At 35.2% G+C, this 14,928-nt stretch overlaps 4 protein-coding genes across 5 annotated transcripts; 2 read left to right on the top strand and 2 right to left on the bottom strand.

Moving 5' to 3' along the window:
• The first annotated feature begins 1,792 nt into the window (after positions 1-1,792).
• LOC18042335 lies at positions 1,793-2,557 on the top strand. The gene is made up of 2 exons (XM_006433718.2): positions 1,793-2,136; positions 2,257-2,557. Exons 1-2 carry the CDS (start codon positions 1,981-1,983, stop codon positions 2,380-2,382), a joined length of 282 nt encoding a protein of 93 aa, XP_006433781.1. The 5' UTR covers positions 1,793-1,980; the 3' UTR covers positions 2,383-2,557.
• LOC18042334 (probable rhamnogalacturonate lyase B) lies at positions 2,487-6,812 on the bottom strand. 2 transcript variants are annotated; one of them, XM_024183178.1, is made up of 16 exons: positions 6,678-6,703; positions 6,552-6,589; positions 6,297-6,418; positions 6,134-6,193; positions 5,932-6,051; positions 5,670-5,789; positions 5,435-5,576; positions 5,048-5,218; positions 4,782-4,946; positions 4,590-4,696; positions 4,310-4,400; positions 4,077-4,218; positions 3,825-3,981; positions 3,460-3,576; positions 3,041-3,167; positions 2,488-2,942 (listed from the first exon to the last, which is right to left on the bottom strand). In XM_024183178.1, exons 3-16 carry the CDS (start codon positions 6,410-6,412, stop codon positions 2,676-2,678), a joined length of 1,902 nt encoding a protein of 633 aa, XP_024038946.1. In that variant the 5' UTR covers positions 6,413-6,418; positions 6,552-6,589; positions 6,678-6,703; the 3' UTR covers positions 2,488-2,675. The 2 variants fall into 2 exon arrangements, with proteins under 2 accessions (XP_006433780.1, XP_024038946.1); XM_006433717.2 differs by lacking the exon at positions 6,552-6,589 and having other exon boundaries at positions 2,487-2,942; positions 6,678-6,812.
• A 1,276-nt stretch (positions 6,813-8,088) lies between these two features.
• On the top strand, positions 8,089-8,442 carry LOC18042677. Its single transcript, XM_006433716.1, has one exon. The coding sequence runs from the start codon at positions 8,089-8,091 to the stop codon at positions 8,440-8,442; it is 354 nt and encodes a 117-aa protein (XP_006433779.1).
• A 1,225-nt stretch (positions 8,443-9,667) lies between these two features.
• Positions 9,668-14,100, bottom strand: LOC18041827 (probable rhamnogalacturonate lyase B). Its single transcript, XM_024183840.1, has 14 exons — positions 14,008-14,100; positions 13,771-13,892; positions 13,603-13,668; positions 13,375-13,494; positions 13,177-13,296; positions 12,912-13,026; positions 12,290-12,460; positions 12,014-12,169; positions 11,713-11,819; positions 11,517-11,607; positions 11,267-11,408; positions 10,445-10,598; positions 10,190-10,306; positions 9,668-10,034 (listed from the first exon to the last, which is right to left on the bottom strand). Exons 1-14 carry the CDS (start codon positions 14,098-14,100, stop codon positions 9,668-9,670), a joined length of 1,941 nt encoding a protein of 646 aa, XP_024039608.1.
• Positions 14,101-14,928: the final 828 nt, after the last annotated feature.

Raw genomic sequence — 14,928 nt, 5'->3', positions numbered from 1 at the left:
CTCTTTCTCTATGTATGTGTGTGTATAAAAGAACTAAGATATCTTAACATTCTTTTATCTTAGTTAAAAAGTTAAAATATATATTTATATTTTAACCAAATTTTGGCTAAGATCCGATTTTGAACCATTAAACATTTGTTCTCACTAAATTCATGTCAAATCCAATTAAAACAAATAAAATTTATATATTATGGGGGAGATTAGGCTAAGTTTGGCTTTAGATGTATTTTTTGAGGTTTAGGGTAGGAGTATAGCTAAGGTGATATGAGAGATAAGTTGTGGTGTTGGGAGGTGAGATAAGATGATTTGGGAGGTGAGTTGTGGTGTTCTAAGATTGGAATATTATGGTGAGCTTGTAGAGTTGGACATAAGGAACTCAAGAAAGTTTCGAGAATAACTTTAAAGAGCTTATCTAATTAATTTTGTAGAGTTTGTAGGATAACTCACGTGAACTCATATATGAAATATGATTTGGACATCAAAATCATCACAACAAGCAAAAAATAAGTATAAACAATAAAGAGCACACAATATTTTACATGGTTCGGTCTTTTGACTTACATCTACGGGAGTAGCTCATCTACAATCCACTATATAAATGAATTATTGCATAATTTGCTCTATAATATCAAAAAGCCTTATTAAAGTTTGTTTATTGTGGATACTAACATGAGGGAAATGTGAGTCTTATGGAGATTAGAGAGTTTTCTTGGAGAAAAATAAGAGAAAAGCTTCTTTAAGAGGTGACATGGCCAAAATTTTCTATGGTGATGTAAAAATAGAGGGAGAAGAGGATGAAACAGCCTCTCTAAGAAATCAAATATGGAAAAAAGAGGCCTAAGTTTGGATGAAGCTAAAAGAGAGAGATAGCGCTAGAGATGAAGTGAGCCCCCTCAAGATTTAACATGTGGAGCTTACGTAAGAGTGTTCACGAGAGTGTTTTGGTAATTTTAGACACGTGACACTCATTTAATGGTTGGCCTCCCTTAGGTGAGGCTATTTGAGTAATTTGCCTTGTGGTCCTTTGATGGTGACATCTATAAGTTTAAGAGGAAAGAAAACCTCCAGTTGCCTTTTTGTTTCCTCAGCTAGACACGTGGCAACCTCCTATCCATGTGGTCTTGTTGATTTTTTTGTGGTATTAAAAGGATAGTTGATGTGATTTTTTCTCATTACTTGATCAGAGAATCTACATTCTTATTGATTCATTATCTTTAGCTAAAAGAAGATATTTTTGTTCCCTTTCAGGTGTATACTGTTCACATGTTGACATTAACTACCAAAATCTAACTTCCAACAATATCTTTTGATAATGTGTATTTTTCCAAACCTATCATTTTCTTTACAGTTTCTGTAAGCTATTCTAATTAAACAAGATAGCCTCACTTGGTTGACTTTCCTTCCTAATCAAATAAGGTAGCCTCCCTTTGTTAACTTTCTTTACTACATGTTATTCAACTATTGGCCCACGTTAGCATCCAAAATTTCTCCTAAACAATTTATATTTATATTTCGCGATACATTAAATGTAACATTATATGAAATATAAATTTTATATATCAAAATTTTAAGTTTTTTTTTTTTAATTTTTAAGAGTGCGAAACAAATCAAATTTAATTGTCTTGAGGAGTTTGGATTGAGTCCCGTCCTTCAAATTCGATTAAAATATGGGCTAAAAATGTCAATTTGATTTTGCCTACTCGGCATCTGTTCATAAATAATAATAATAATAATAATCAAGTTCATTAGAGCATCTTATCACTTGAAAAGGATCGGGTTGGACCGGAAACTTCCCAAAACTATCAGCTCGCTGCGGCATTGTACGTCGTGGCAAGCGAAGAGCTTGCCTCGTAAAGAAACAGCACTGACGTGGTAACAATTAACATGATGCTCTTTTAGACTTGGACTCTCTCTGGTCTTTGTCGTAAATTAAAAATTAAAAATAAATTGGAGTAAAGAGGGGGAAAAAAAAATAGGAACATGGAGGCGGCAAAATCTTCACCAGCACAAACCACAGAGACGACGAAGAGAAATCAGGAAACGTCACCTCTGTCTCGCGTGAAGAAAGATTGCTTATTCTTCAAAACTTCTTTGCAGGAAGTTTTCTGCTATGTCAAAGCCTGGTTTATCGGACAGGTATGAAGGTTGTTTGGATCTTGATCAATATACATGAAAGAAATACATTATATATTGTTGCGTCTAGTGTTTTCTTAACAAAATGATTTGATGGTAATGTTATGAAATTAACGGGAGCAGGCGAAGAAGGCAACAGCGAGAAACGAGAGGGAAGCAACGGAAGCTGATCAGCAGATTTGGAAGATGCAGGTGGAAGCTGCTGATAACGCCGAGGAAACCAAGAAGAGACTCGATAAGTCCATGTAAATTATCCTCCATATATATTTATAGAATCAGCTTCAGGTGCGGAATTAAAATCCGGGGGGAGTTGAATTCGTTGAATATAAATGGATAACAATTACTAGCAGTGAATGAATAGTCACAGGTTGAATTTTATTTGCTAGCAGTTAATTACTCTGTTTAACATGATTACCATTTACATTCAAGTCATTATTGATGAACTGTTACACTCAGCTTTTGTAATAACATTATACTGCAAAGTTTACATAGTACGAACCGAACACATCCACAGTTTTTGCTCTCGGAACGGTAAATAGTGTCTAAATTTCCTTTTTCTCTATGTTGGAATTAGAAGATGGGGGTCCTTCGAAGCGAATATAGTCATAGATGACCCCAGCTACAGCACTACTGCTTGTAGCTTGTCTCAGAAAGATGGTGTTTTCCCCAGCAGCAAGGTTAGCCGCTGGGACATCCATGCTGTAGAGCCGGTAGAGACCATGAATTCCATGTCTTGCAATTGCATTGTCATGCCCAATTTGCCCAGTTGTAAACAGAGGAGGCTCTGCTTTCTCATCATTCACCCGGACCTTCAGGAAAAGCAATCAAAGTTACCATGTCAGTTTTTCATGCTGAATAAGTAACAAGAACTAGAAAATAGGATTGTGAATATGAACAGGTTTCTTGCCTCCAATTCTGCAACGTTAGCAGTCGCAAGAGCTATTCGCAGTTTATATGTTGCATTCTGATCCACAGTGTCAAGTTTGAACTTAATTTGCCATGTAGTTGCCTCGTATGAGTTATCATCTTTCTTCCTGCGTTTACTCAAAATTTTCATTGACGCATCAAATTTACTTGTTATCAAGTAATATTATGGGGATTCATCTTTTAATCCATAAGTAGTAACTACTATGAATAAATAATTAGCTATCAAGTTGATTAAGTGAGTGGTCGGCTAAAATTTTTCTGCCAAATAAAATTTAGTGGGTTTATCAAACACTAGCGATTGAGCCTTCTAAATTAAGTAGAAGAAGCATAATAGCGTGGCCAACTGCAATTATCTACTCAAGATATAAGTATAGATGTGGAAGGACTAAGGAGCCAAACCTAGGAACTTGAGCGTAGAACCAATCGTTTTTGTAGTCGCTAACGCCGACGGTGTAAACTAAATCCCCTTCAGGGTACAAATCCGAATATCTTTCCCACAATCCATATTGCCTAAACCTGCACGCACAAAAGGTAATTTTCATTTTCTTTTTTTATTATTGATTCTTAAATATCATAAAATTATCCAAGTTTTTAAAAAATTACAGACGAGAGTCAGCCGCTGACTGAATAAGAACAACAAAAGTAATAACAACAAAAAATTATGAACTCCCATGCATGGTAAAATGTATGCCACTATTGTCAGTAACATCTATGACTATGCTTTTCCAAAGCATGTCACTAAAATTATGGGGTGCAGAGCTAACCTGTCTGGGTGGTTAACATAAAGCTTGTTGACATATGTCGGATCAGGATCAGGGATGTAGAATTCAGCAGCAGATCGGCTGGGGATGCCAATTTCCCACAATGTTGGGCCATCTCTTATGGGCTCAAATACAAGATCACCCATGTCAATATCACTATCTGTTCCATTTTTTCAAACAGTAGATTATGCACGTCAATACTGAAATATGAGAACTCACAGCTCGCGAGACATCAGTCAGATGAGAAAGTAATACCTTCAGTTATGGTTAAAACAACATCATTGCGATAGTCTCCGATGAAACCAGGTACAAAAGCATAAAGGTTGTAGTCCCCAACACGGATGTCACCGATCGAAAAAAAGCCATCAGTATCTGTTGTCGTCCAAAATTGATAGCCCTGGTCGGAAATAGAACACAATATTGCAGCTGTGTCAACTTAAACTATGTATCTTGCGAAAGAAATGGAAAAATATACTGCTGCTAAGCACCTTGCATTCTGTTTGCCATGATCCTGCATCCCCTGGGGGTGCTAACCCAACGTAAGCGCCGTCTACTGTTAGATAGTCATCACTAACATACCTGTAGGGCAAGTGCTACCACTAAAACTTCAATCGAAATTCAACAAATTAAAATAATGTCAATAATCAAAATTTGATTGCATGGAGATAGTCTCAGCAAAGTTAGTGATGACACACAAATGGTTTCTATAAATAAAGCCCTTGTGGGCTATTTGTACTTACAAATACTAAGACAGAAACAAATACGGACCTGTCTTGGACTTGTAATCTGCCACTAATATTACCCCTTTGATTCCATTTTGGAAAATCTTCCGAAGCTGGGAAACTGTACGGCCAGCTTTCAGATTCGTTCAACGTCTGAAATTTCAGTTTACTTGAGTCTTTTTCCATAAAATTACTTAAAATAACGGCCCTCACATAATCCATGAGTGACTGTGCAAACCTGTTGTTTAGCATCCTCCCATAGCCAGGCCTTCGGATCATCGCTGTCCAAATCCAAAAAAGAATTGATATAGAAAAAAACCGGGCCAAGAACTTTCTTCCACGGCTCATCCTGCTTCAGCTTCAGCACCAAATCCTCTCCTCCATAATGAGCGCTAAGAAACATCTGATTGCGCAATCAAAATCAGAGATCACATGTTAGAAAATTGATGATACAGGCAGTCGTAAATTCTGAAGGACTAATAAAGGGAAATTCAGTTTACTTACTGCAAGAGTGATGGGGCCAACATGTGATGTTAGATTCTGTTTAAGTGGCCCACCTGATCGAAATTCATTGCTGGGAGTTATTTGCCAGAACCCAATTGCAGGATCAGAGCATATCCACCCATGAACCTTAAGATTTCTATTCTCACATGAGTACTGGTACTTGTCATCCACCTACAAATTAATAATAAGTATGCTTCACAAAATATCTTACAAGCAAAGCATTCTTCTGAAACTTGGGCCTTAAGTTTGGGATTGGCACGTCGTGCCTAAATTTCATGATTGATGATTGCTGTGAAATGAAGTCATTAACGGCCAAAATTTTAGAAAATGGGTGGCAAATCAGTTAACGATATGCCGCCAGAAGCACAAAAATTACAAGCAAAGTACCTCGCCCTTGAACTCGGGCTCCATAGGATTGACGAGTAGAACAGCCTCTGGGAAGGCCAGTTCTTTGCATCTTTTTGGCCGGCGGTCGTCCGGCAATGGCATGTGGCGCTGTCTGTTATCCGATACCGCCATGTACTGAAACCTGTTTGCCCATAATATACAATTACTAACCATTTAACCATGTATTTTTCTGGTCTTATAATCAAACTATTAATTTGAGAGCAGTTTGTGTTACTTGTCTTTTCTAAGCTTGAAAACCATCCTGGTTTGTGGGAGGTTGAAAGCAGGCCATTCTCCTATGTGCTCGTAGATTGCATAGGAGTAGAATCCGGAGGTGTTTCCAAGCATTATATATCTGGAAAGACAATAATATTATTAGTGTTACGCCACGTCAATCTTAGGTGCGGACGTCTCAGTAAAAGTATGGTCACAGTACAAATTCACATTTTGTAAAATGCAGATGTTTGCACCCGAGCATCAAATTTTAGCAAAATAACCTTTTGTCTATATTAAGAGGAGCGAGCTTGTCTTGGAGGGAAATGTCCCACATTCTTGTGAATGAAATCTCTACTTGTTCCTCATTCTCCACAATGACCCTAAAATCACTCCCTTTGATCCTGCGTGTTAATTAATCAGTGGCCTGCTCAGAATTATTAGCTTAAATATATGAAAAGGTTGTGAAAAAAGATGACAACTTACAATTCGTCTGTTCCTGTTGTTCCAGTACTTCCTGTTTCACTCCAAACAAGGTCCCAGTACCTACAATGCATATCGAAATTACTTAGGGTCATGTTAATTTCCATGATACAAACGCTTCAAAATTTAGAAAAATTATGGATGAAAATATCAGCGAGCAATGTACCCTCTATTAGTCTCCTTGTTACGAACTTCAAGCATGTTATCGATGCCATAACCTTGAATTCGAGTGACATGTCCATCTGGTTTTGATATTGTGACTTGGAGTAAGCCGTTATCCATCACCACCTGCACATTGATTCAATTAATTATCTACATTGGAATTAAGCAGAACAAACACCAGGTTTGTTTAATAAAATTTTCTTGTACTGTTGAGATTTATATATCAAAGGAAAAAATAATAATTGCGAAGAATAAGTACATTATACTTATGTCACATATGTTTTGCCATCCTCATATCTATCCAAATATTAAAAAAACACAAATTAAAGGAAAAAAAAAACTGTAAGTAATGCTAATAATAAATCATTGCACAAAGTGGATGTACATGATGATCCTGAATTTGCAATTGCACCCAAGAAGCTGACATGGTTCAGTTTCCGGCACAAAATCCCAATGTGGTAACTAAATTTCTAAAAAATTTAGTTCATACTCTCCGTTACTTATGCAATTGAGGCAAATAATAATGTGAAGAGTTTGGAGGTTTATAAAGAAATGACTCATTTGATGGTGTTTACTTGAACTAGAAGCTAAGATTGTTTCTTTGGCCTGTATTAGTTGTAAATTCTTTACTCAATCGCCACCACCACTTTTTGGTGAACATAATAGAGCCGTGCAAGAGTTGCCAATACATCACATACACATGGTCATCGACTTTTTGTGAAATATAGCTACCCATTAATTCCTTTATAATATATGCATACAAGACACATATATGGCTGATGATATGAAGATGGAAAATGCTTCTCAGCGAGAATGCCGAGAGAATGCCGAGAGAAACGACATACAGTAATGCCGTTTCTCTGGGCCCCCCCCCCACACCAACACGTGAACTTTTGCTCCTTTTGCTTTTTCCACATTTTTAATTCTCCCCCACGTTTGATTCCAGCTGAAAAGCACTACTCCTCACGTGAAAGGATTGAGTTGGGATGTTTCTCTCGTTTCACAAGCATAGAAAACGGCATTAGGGCAGGAGTATTTGCTCATTCATAACGCAAGTAATTAATAACAAATTGATCTTAATAAATTCAGCATTAACAGAAGTAATTGCAGCCTATAATATATATAATTCTTTGGCAAATGAATCAATAAACATTCGAACCTTGGTAGCAGAAGCAACTAACAGCCTAATGCCTCTCTATCAGCAAGTTTGGAATGTGCATCCATTCTTTTCGGCTAAGACAAGAAAATAAACATTGAGAGTTGACAATCATCCAAAAAATCTTTTTCCTTAGTATATGATATGAGAGAAGAAACTATAGTTGAGATTCCATCAATTGCGCTGTATATATCTCAAAATTGCGTTGTGATTTAGATTTGATGTTAACAACTTCATTTGACCACCACATTCATTGTATATTTTGAAGTGAATTTCGACTTTGATTTGTGCTACATTATCAATATTAAACTACTTTAATTGCCACAAAAAATAAAAAATTATTACCAAAAAAAATAATTCCCAACAAAATAATTACCAAACAAAATTATCAAAAATTATCATAATTTAATTATTAAAATAATTATCAAAAAATAATTATCAACGATACAATTAACAAAATAATGACTCAACAAATTACCAACAATTATAAAAAATTAATTATCAACAATACAATTACCAAAATAATTCCCAACAAAACAATCACTCAACAGGTGCTAGCCTGCTAGTGCTCTGTCTGTGTATCCGCTTCTTCTTCCTTCCAATATTTCTCTTTAATTAAACATAAACAAGGGAATTAACAATGGAGAACGCTATTGAAACGCTTGCATTGAAGAAGAGTTGTCCCGCGCCTGAACCTGAATCATCACGCAGCAGCTGCAAGCTTATTATGGCAATGGAGGAGTACAAAACAAAAACGCATCCTCAGCCTCAAGAATCGAGGAAAACTAACACCCCAAATCGGATTAAAGTGCCTAAAGCATTCAAGTACCCTGAAAGTGAAAGGTACAGGAGCCCAACTGATTCAATGATGTCACCTGTTACTAAAGGATTGCTTGCTAGACACAGAAAGGGACCTGCCCTTCTCCCACCTACCATCAATCACCAGCAGATTCAAGAATTGCTTGTTCAGAATGTGGGCTTGCTTCGTAACTGATAAAAAAAAATCACTCAACAAAAAATAATTATCAAAAAATAACTACCTACCAAACATAGAGAGGGAGATGGAGAGAGACGAGGGAGACGAGGACCAGCAAGCAACACCACCGAGCAGCGAGTAGCGACCACCGAGTAGATCTGGAGTAGTAGCGAGCGAGGGAGAGGGGAGACGGGCACGAAGCTGGGGAGACGGAGACGAAGCTGCTGCTGGAGTGAGAGGAAAAATGGCACTGTTTTTTTTTTTTTTTAATACCGGCAGATTTTAAAATGCTTTTGTTTTGTTTTTTTTTTATTGAGAGCAAAACGCTGAAGAAACGGCATTATTGTATGCCGTTTCTCTCGGCTTTCTAGATACCTAGCAGCACTCTATGAAGATATATAAGTCTTTTGCAAACAGCCCATATGCTGCTCAAGTCCTTAGGAATTTTGCTGAAGTCACAAACAATGAGATTAATTCCGTCAATGTAGTATAGTTGCCATCATTCAATTTTTGTAATGCTCATTGGAAATTGAATTTCACCAAATTCCAAACTTAGAAGAATACTTGTCTAAAATTCATTAATGGGAATTAATTAAAAAGTCTGATTTCTTTCCATTCGAAAACTTGGACAAGTTCAATGTAAAAATTTTGAATTAAAATGCATGATTTCCTTTAATTCTGATGTACGATAGTGTGTTAGCTAGAGGTTAATTAGATCTGGTACTTTCAACTTGGACTGTACATGTTACATCTTAATTTTTAGCACATAATATACCATTGAAGCATGCGATAAAGATGAAGTTATTCTTTTGATATTTTGTCAAATTCGGCTGTTCTAGGTCACAAATGAACATTTGAAGTTATCCTTTTGTACGGCTATGAGTGCTTTTAAGAGTGGGTTGCCATGATTGCTTTTAAGAGTGAGTTGTTGTAAATTTTAAGCTGAGTTATCGATAATAAAAGTTATAATTGTGGAGTAAAATTAAGGAAAAAAAACTGTCGAGTTGTCAAAACCCAACAACCACACATCACTCCGAAACTCCTCTTATATTAAGGACTATTTTTTTAGGAGAATAGCATTCTATCTTATGTCTTTCTTTTTTCCCTCTTTTTATTTGTGTTGCATTATGAAGAAAACTAATTTAACTAAACTAGAACATTACATTTTATTTTTCTATTGGAACTCAAGTTTTAATAAGAAATTTCCGACACAAAAATGGAAAAAACAAATCTTGAAACAGGGTTATGAATTTGGATCAGGCCCTTCAAAACGGAGATAGTCATACATGATTCCTGTAAAAGCATCTAATTTTCTTGGCTGAGAAAGATAAATGGTGTTGTTTCCTTTCCTTAGCACCTTCCCCGGCACATCGACATTGAACAGCTTATACACCCCATGGATTCCATGCCTCGCAATTGCGTTTTCTCTCCCAACCGACCCGCTTGAAAATAAAGGACGGCGTGCCGAGCGAGAGTTTACTCGAACCTGCAACTCAGCGCCATGTGCGGCAGCCACTGCCACTCTCAACTTATATGTCGCCTTTTTAACTACTCCCTCCAGTTTGAATTGTATTTGCCATGTGCTTCCTTCGTATTTGTTACCTTTCTTCCTGCAGCGCATGAATTGAATGCAACATCGAAATTGAGTGCCATAATGAAGAAACTTCAAACCTGAGGATCCAAAGTTAATTTTCTATAGAATGCTTGAACCCAGCTGTAAAATTATGAATGAAAGATGGATGGAGAAATTAATAAAGAAACGAACCTGGTATTTTGCGCAAAATACCAATCTTTTCTGTAATTATTAGCCCAAACTTCATAGACCAAATCTCGCTTGCGATGTAATTCTGCATATCTTTCCCATAGTCCGTACTGCCTAAACCTGTAAATAGAAGAAGCTGGTGGTTATGGGGATTTGATTTTGTATTTCATTAATAAAAAAAAATCTAGACCATGGGTTCTATATATTAATTAAACCTGATAAAACTACAATAATTAATTTATAAGAACCAAGTCTAACCTGTCATGTTTAACATATAACTTGTTGATATACTTTGGATTAGGATTTGGAATATAAAATTCTGCAGCTGATCGATCAGGGATGCCTATCTCCCATAATGTAGGTCCATTTCTCGGGGCCTTATATACGAGATTGCCAATCTGTTTTGCAGAACCTGCATTGAAAAGTTCATTAATGAATTGCTAATTTTTTTTTTTTTGGGTGTGTGTATGTATATAAAGTATTAAAGTAGGCGGGCGCCCTCATTTTCTTTTGATGTGGATATGGTTTTACCATGGGGTTTAATAAAGTCAAGATTTTAATTTTCAAACTTTATAATTCATTCATAAATAAGTATTTTAATAGTGTGCACTTGCATATGAAAATCACACACACACACACACATATATAATTGTATATCATTTTCAAGTGTGGACGCTTGTATTTTTTTAAATACGAACACACTTTTAAACCGTGCGGTTTAAAATAATTAGTTTTTGAATGAAGTATAAAACCGTGTGGTTTAAGAGAATTAAAAACTAGCTTTCTTAAACCCCACGGTTTTTAAGTATATTCGTATGAAAATAAAATGAGGACGTCTGCACTAAAAAAATACTATATATATATATATAATAATAATAATAATAATAATAATAATAATAATAATAATAATAATAATAAGTCTTTGTGTGGACATCATTTAAGAAAATACAAATTTTCAGTACTGTATATATTTTTGATATAGCATTATAAATGAGTAATTATAGTTCGAATCCAAATGCGAACGTCCGCAAGCTTGAAAAAAGTTCATTTACGAAGAAAAACGGAAAATATAATTAAAACCTGCGGTTATTCTAATGGCAGCATGATATTTGAAATCCCCAATGAAACCAGGGATCCATGCATAAAGATTATAGTTGCCAATCAACACATTTTTAATGGAGAAATTTCCCCCCTCGTTTGCAACAGTCCAAAACTGATAACCCTGGTAAAATTTAAAATGAAAAAAAAAAATCAGTTTAATGCTAATGTTGTTGCTTTATAATTTACTGCAATTAATTAATGGGCTAAATTAACAGATTCAATTAATCACCTTGCATTCTGTTTGCCAAGATCCAGCCCTGCCTGGCTTTGCCAAACCCACGTAAGCACCTTTTGCGGCTATGCCCGCACGACTAACATATCTACACCAATAATCGATAAAAGCTTAATTATGAGCAATTGATAATTATAACAATAGCATCATGATTGGATTGGATTATAATACTAAAAGTTGTAAATGAAATTACCTGTCTTTGACAATTAATCTACCGCTGATACTACCTCGTTTATTTGATCTTGCAAAGTCTTTTGAAGCTGGGAATTTGTACGGCCAGCTTTTAACTTCGTTCATAAACTTCAGGGAAGGAGAAAAAAAAAAGGTTAAATATTACACATTATATATAATTTAGGCTTCGTTTGGTGTCACTATTTAGTAGCTGTGCAAGTGATTGGCAAACACTTTCAGCTATATTATTTGACACACCACAATCCCAAATAAAGCCTTAATTGTTTACAATTATAAGTTAAAAGTAAATGTATGTATGAAACCTGTCTATTGGCATCCCTCCATAGCATTTGCCGGTCCCCTTTACCCGGTACAGAATTAACGTAAACAAAAAAGGGACCAAAAATTTTCTTCCAAGCTTCCCCATCTTTAAAATTCATTCCAAAATTCTCTCCAACGTAATGCGTGCTGTGAAAAGTCTAATGATCCATGTCAATATAACTAAAATCAGTATATGTTATATGCAATAAAAAATAAAACACGTACGTCATGATTTTATTAAATATGAACGGATGTTTAAGGGGAAAAAAGAAAAGTACATTGATGCTGATGGGGCCTGTATGAGAAGTTAGAAATTGTTTGAGAGGTCCAAATGATCGGGATTCACTACTGGGTAGGATTTGCCAGAATCCGACGGTGGAGTCGGTGGATATCCATCCGTGGACCCGAATATCTTTTGCGTCCATTGAGTATTGATACTTGTCATCCACCTTCATATCAAAAGAACGACAAGTCATTCCCTGTCTCCATAAATGGATGACATGTTGCTTCAATATTAATTCTTTGCAAGAAAGAGGATGTAATTGCTATTTGCTGCTTTGTGTTTTGCTAACGGTCCATGTATTTGTCAATTTCAATCACACATTCAAATACATACTATATGTATGAATTATTTATATTAATTTATCGGTACAAAGTGATGTGACACAATCTGCCTAGAGTAAAAAGAAAAATCAATAATATATAAGATTTGATTTTTTAATCCGTTAGGGACCTTGTTAAGTTACATTATGATGTAACTTACATCAATCATTAAGTTGTAACTAGTGACCTAAAAGTAAAATTAACTAAATTACTTTTAGGTCACTAATTACACTTTTTAAGTTAATGTAAGTTACGTTATAATATAACTTAACAACAGCCGTTAGTTAAATGAAGTACCTCCCCATTAGGAAGCAAAACTGCCTCCTCATAGGCCAGCTTATGGCCTCTTTCCCGGTCTTGTTGTAGAGGCATTTCCCTTTGGCGATTGCCAGATATTATCATGTAGTGAAACCTGCAGCACATTTCAATCTTGCCAATTAATTCAGGTTAATTAAGTATTGATCAATTTTTTGAAAAAGAATTCTTATGTTTCCAAGTTGTTTTTACATACTAGTGATATTTGACAAACTTTATAAGAAAAATGAGAGGTTAAAATTAATACTTGTCTGGATTAGGCTTGAACACCATCCTATTATTAAAAAGCTGGAAACCGGGCCATCCCTTCAGGCGCTTGTAAATGGCATAAGAGTAAAACCCCGATGATCCTCGAAGCATCAAAAACCTAGCCCCAATCAATTTACCAAATCAATCAATAGTTGCTTTTCATTCAAAAATAAAGCAATAAATATTTATCAAATACCTTTTATCGATATTCACCGGAGCTATGGTGCCGTTAGTAGAGGGATGCCACATCCTGGTGAATGAGAGCTCCACTTGTTCTTTAGTTCGCATTATTACTTTATAATTTGTTGCTTCAATTCTGCATAGCAATTAATCAGATCATATACGTCATGATTTTATTTTAATTTTATTGCTAACAGATTAATTTCAAATGTTAAGTAAGAGAGCAGAGATAGAGAGGGATCGCCTGTCATATACGCCACTTCCGCTATTGTAATTATCTTGGCCGGTCCAAAAATTATGATCCCAATAGCTGCATTAATATTTTGAACCAAAAAGAAAAAGAGTTCTCAAAATTACTGAGTCATTGCTATTTGTTAGTCCATAAAATAAATTGTTCTTCAAAAATTGATACCCTCTATTATCTTCTTCGTTTTGGACATTGAGTAAATTTTTGATGCCCTTGTATTGAATTCCAATGACGAATCCCTGTGGAGTTGATATAGATACCTGGAGTATGCCATTGTCCATCACCACCTACATGTTCATTGATACCACATCAATATGAAAATGCAAAAAGCTTAATCTTTATTACTAGCAAAATATATATGGCAGAAAAAAAGAAAAAGATGATGTTCAGAAATAGATTTACGTGATTATTTTGTTCATGCAATTGCACCCCCGCAGCTGAGACTGAGAGGCCCAAGCATTGGACCAGAAATAAGAGCAAAAGAAGAGAAGACATTCAAAACTTAAAAGAGCTAAGATTGAGTGTTACAAATTGCTTGATCTTAGATGCTTAGTGAGAGTTAAAAAGCATATGCTATAACATTTTGTATATAAGTAAGTTGAAGAGCCTAAAAAGGAGGAGCTCTTTTGATATGTTATTTGGCTACAAATCTTTATCAGAGCAAAAATTAAGCATGATATTAATAGTTAACAAAAAAAGAATGATTTTTTAACCACAAATTTTGTCATAAGATGCTTTAAAAGTGATTATTAAATTAATCTGGTTCTCAAATAATGAGATTTTGTATTGAATTTTCTAAAATGCAACCATGGTAGATTTTTAAAATCTGATTATTTAATATAGTAATAATAGACATCCCAAATTTTAATCTCAATATCAGATTTTGCAGGTTATAACACCAAAAGTGGTCTTAGTAAAAATATGTATTTCTAAAACACCCTAGGGAAAAACTTGATTTAAATTCATATTTTATAAATAGAATATGTATGAAAAATAATAAATAATCAGATTTTATTATTTGGAAAAATGAACTTAACTTTGCTTCTTCTTTTTTGTTGGGGGGGGGGGGTGTTTATTATTATTATTATAAGAATGTAAATCAAACTGTACACTGACTTTGAGATGAGCAGGACTGAAACCGCAACTCTCTTATATCACCTGTCAATTAAATACTGAGCTAAAACTCTACTACAGCCCCTCTCGATATCAATTCAAGGCTGAGTTTGCATGCCTGATCACAAATTTTATTACCCGAGGGTAACTTATTTCTTGATAATATCATTCTGTTGTCAAAATTATGTGAAAAAGTGCTTGTGGATTTCT

Source organism: Citrus clementina, unplaced genomic scaffold (assembly GCF_000493195.1).
Source record: "Citrus clementina cultivar Clemenules unplaced genomic scaffold, Citrus_clementina_v1.0 scaffold_5, whole genome shotgun sequence".
In the NCBI taxonomy this organism is placed as follows: Eukaryota; Viridiplantae; Streptophyta; class Magnoliopsida; order Sapindales; family Rutaceae; genus Citrus; species Citrus x clementina.
The sequence above is the reverse complement of the archived record's forward strand: the minus strand, read 5'-3'. Positions and strand labels throughout refer to the sequence as shown.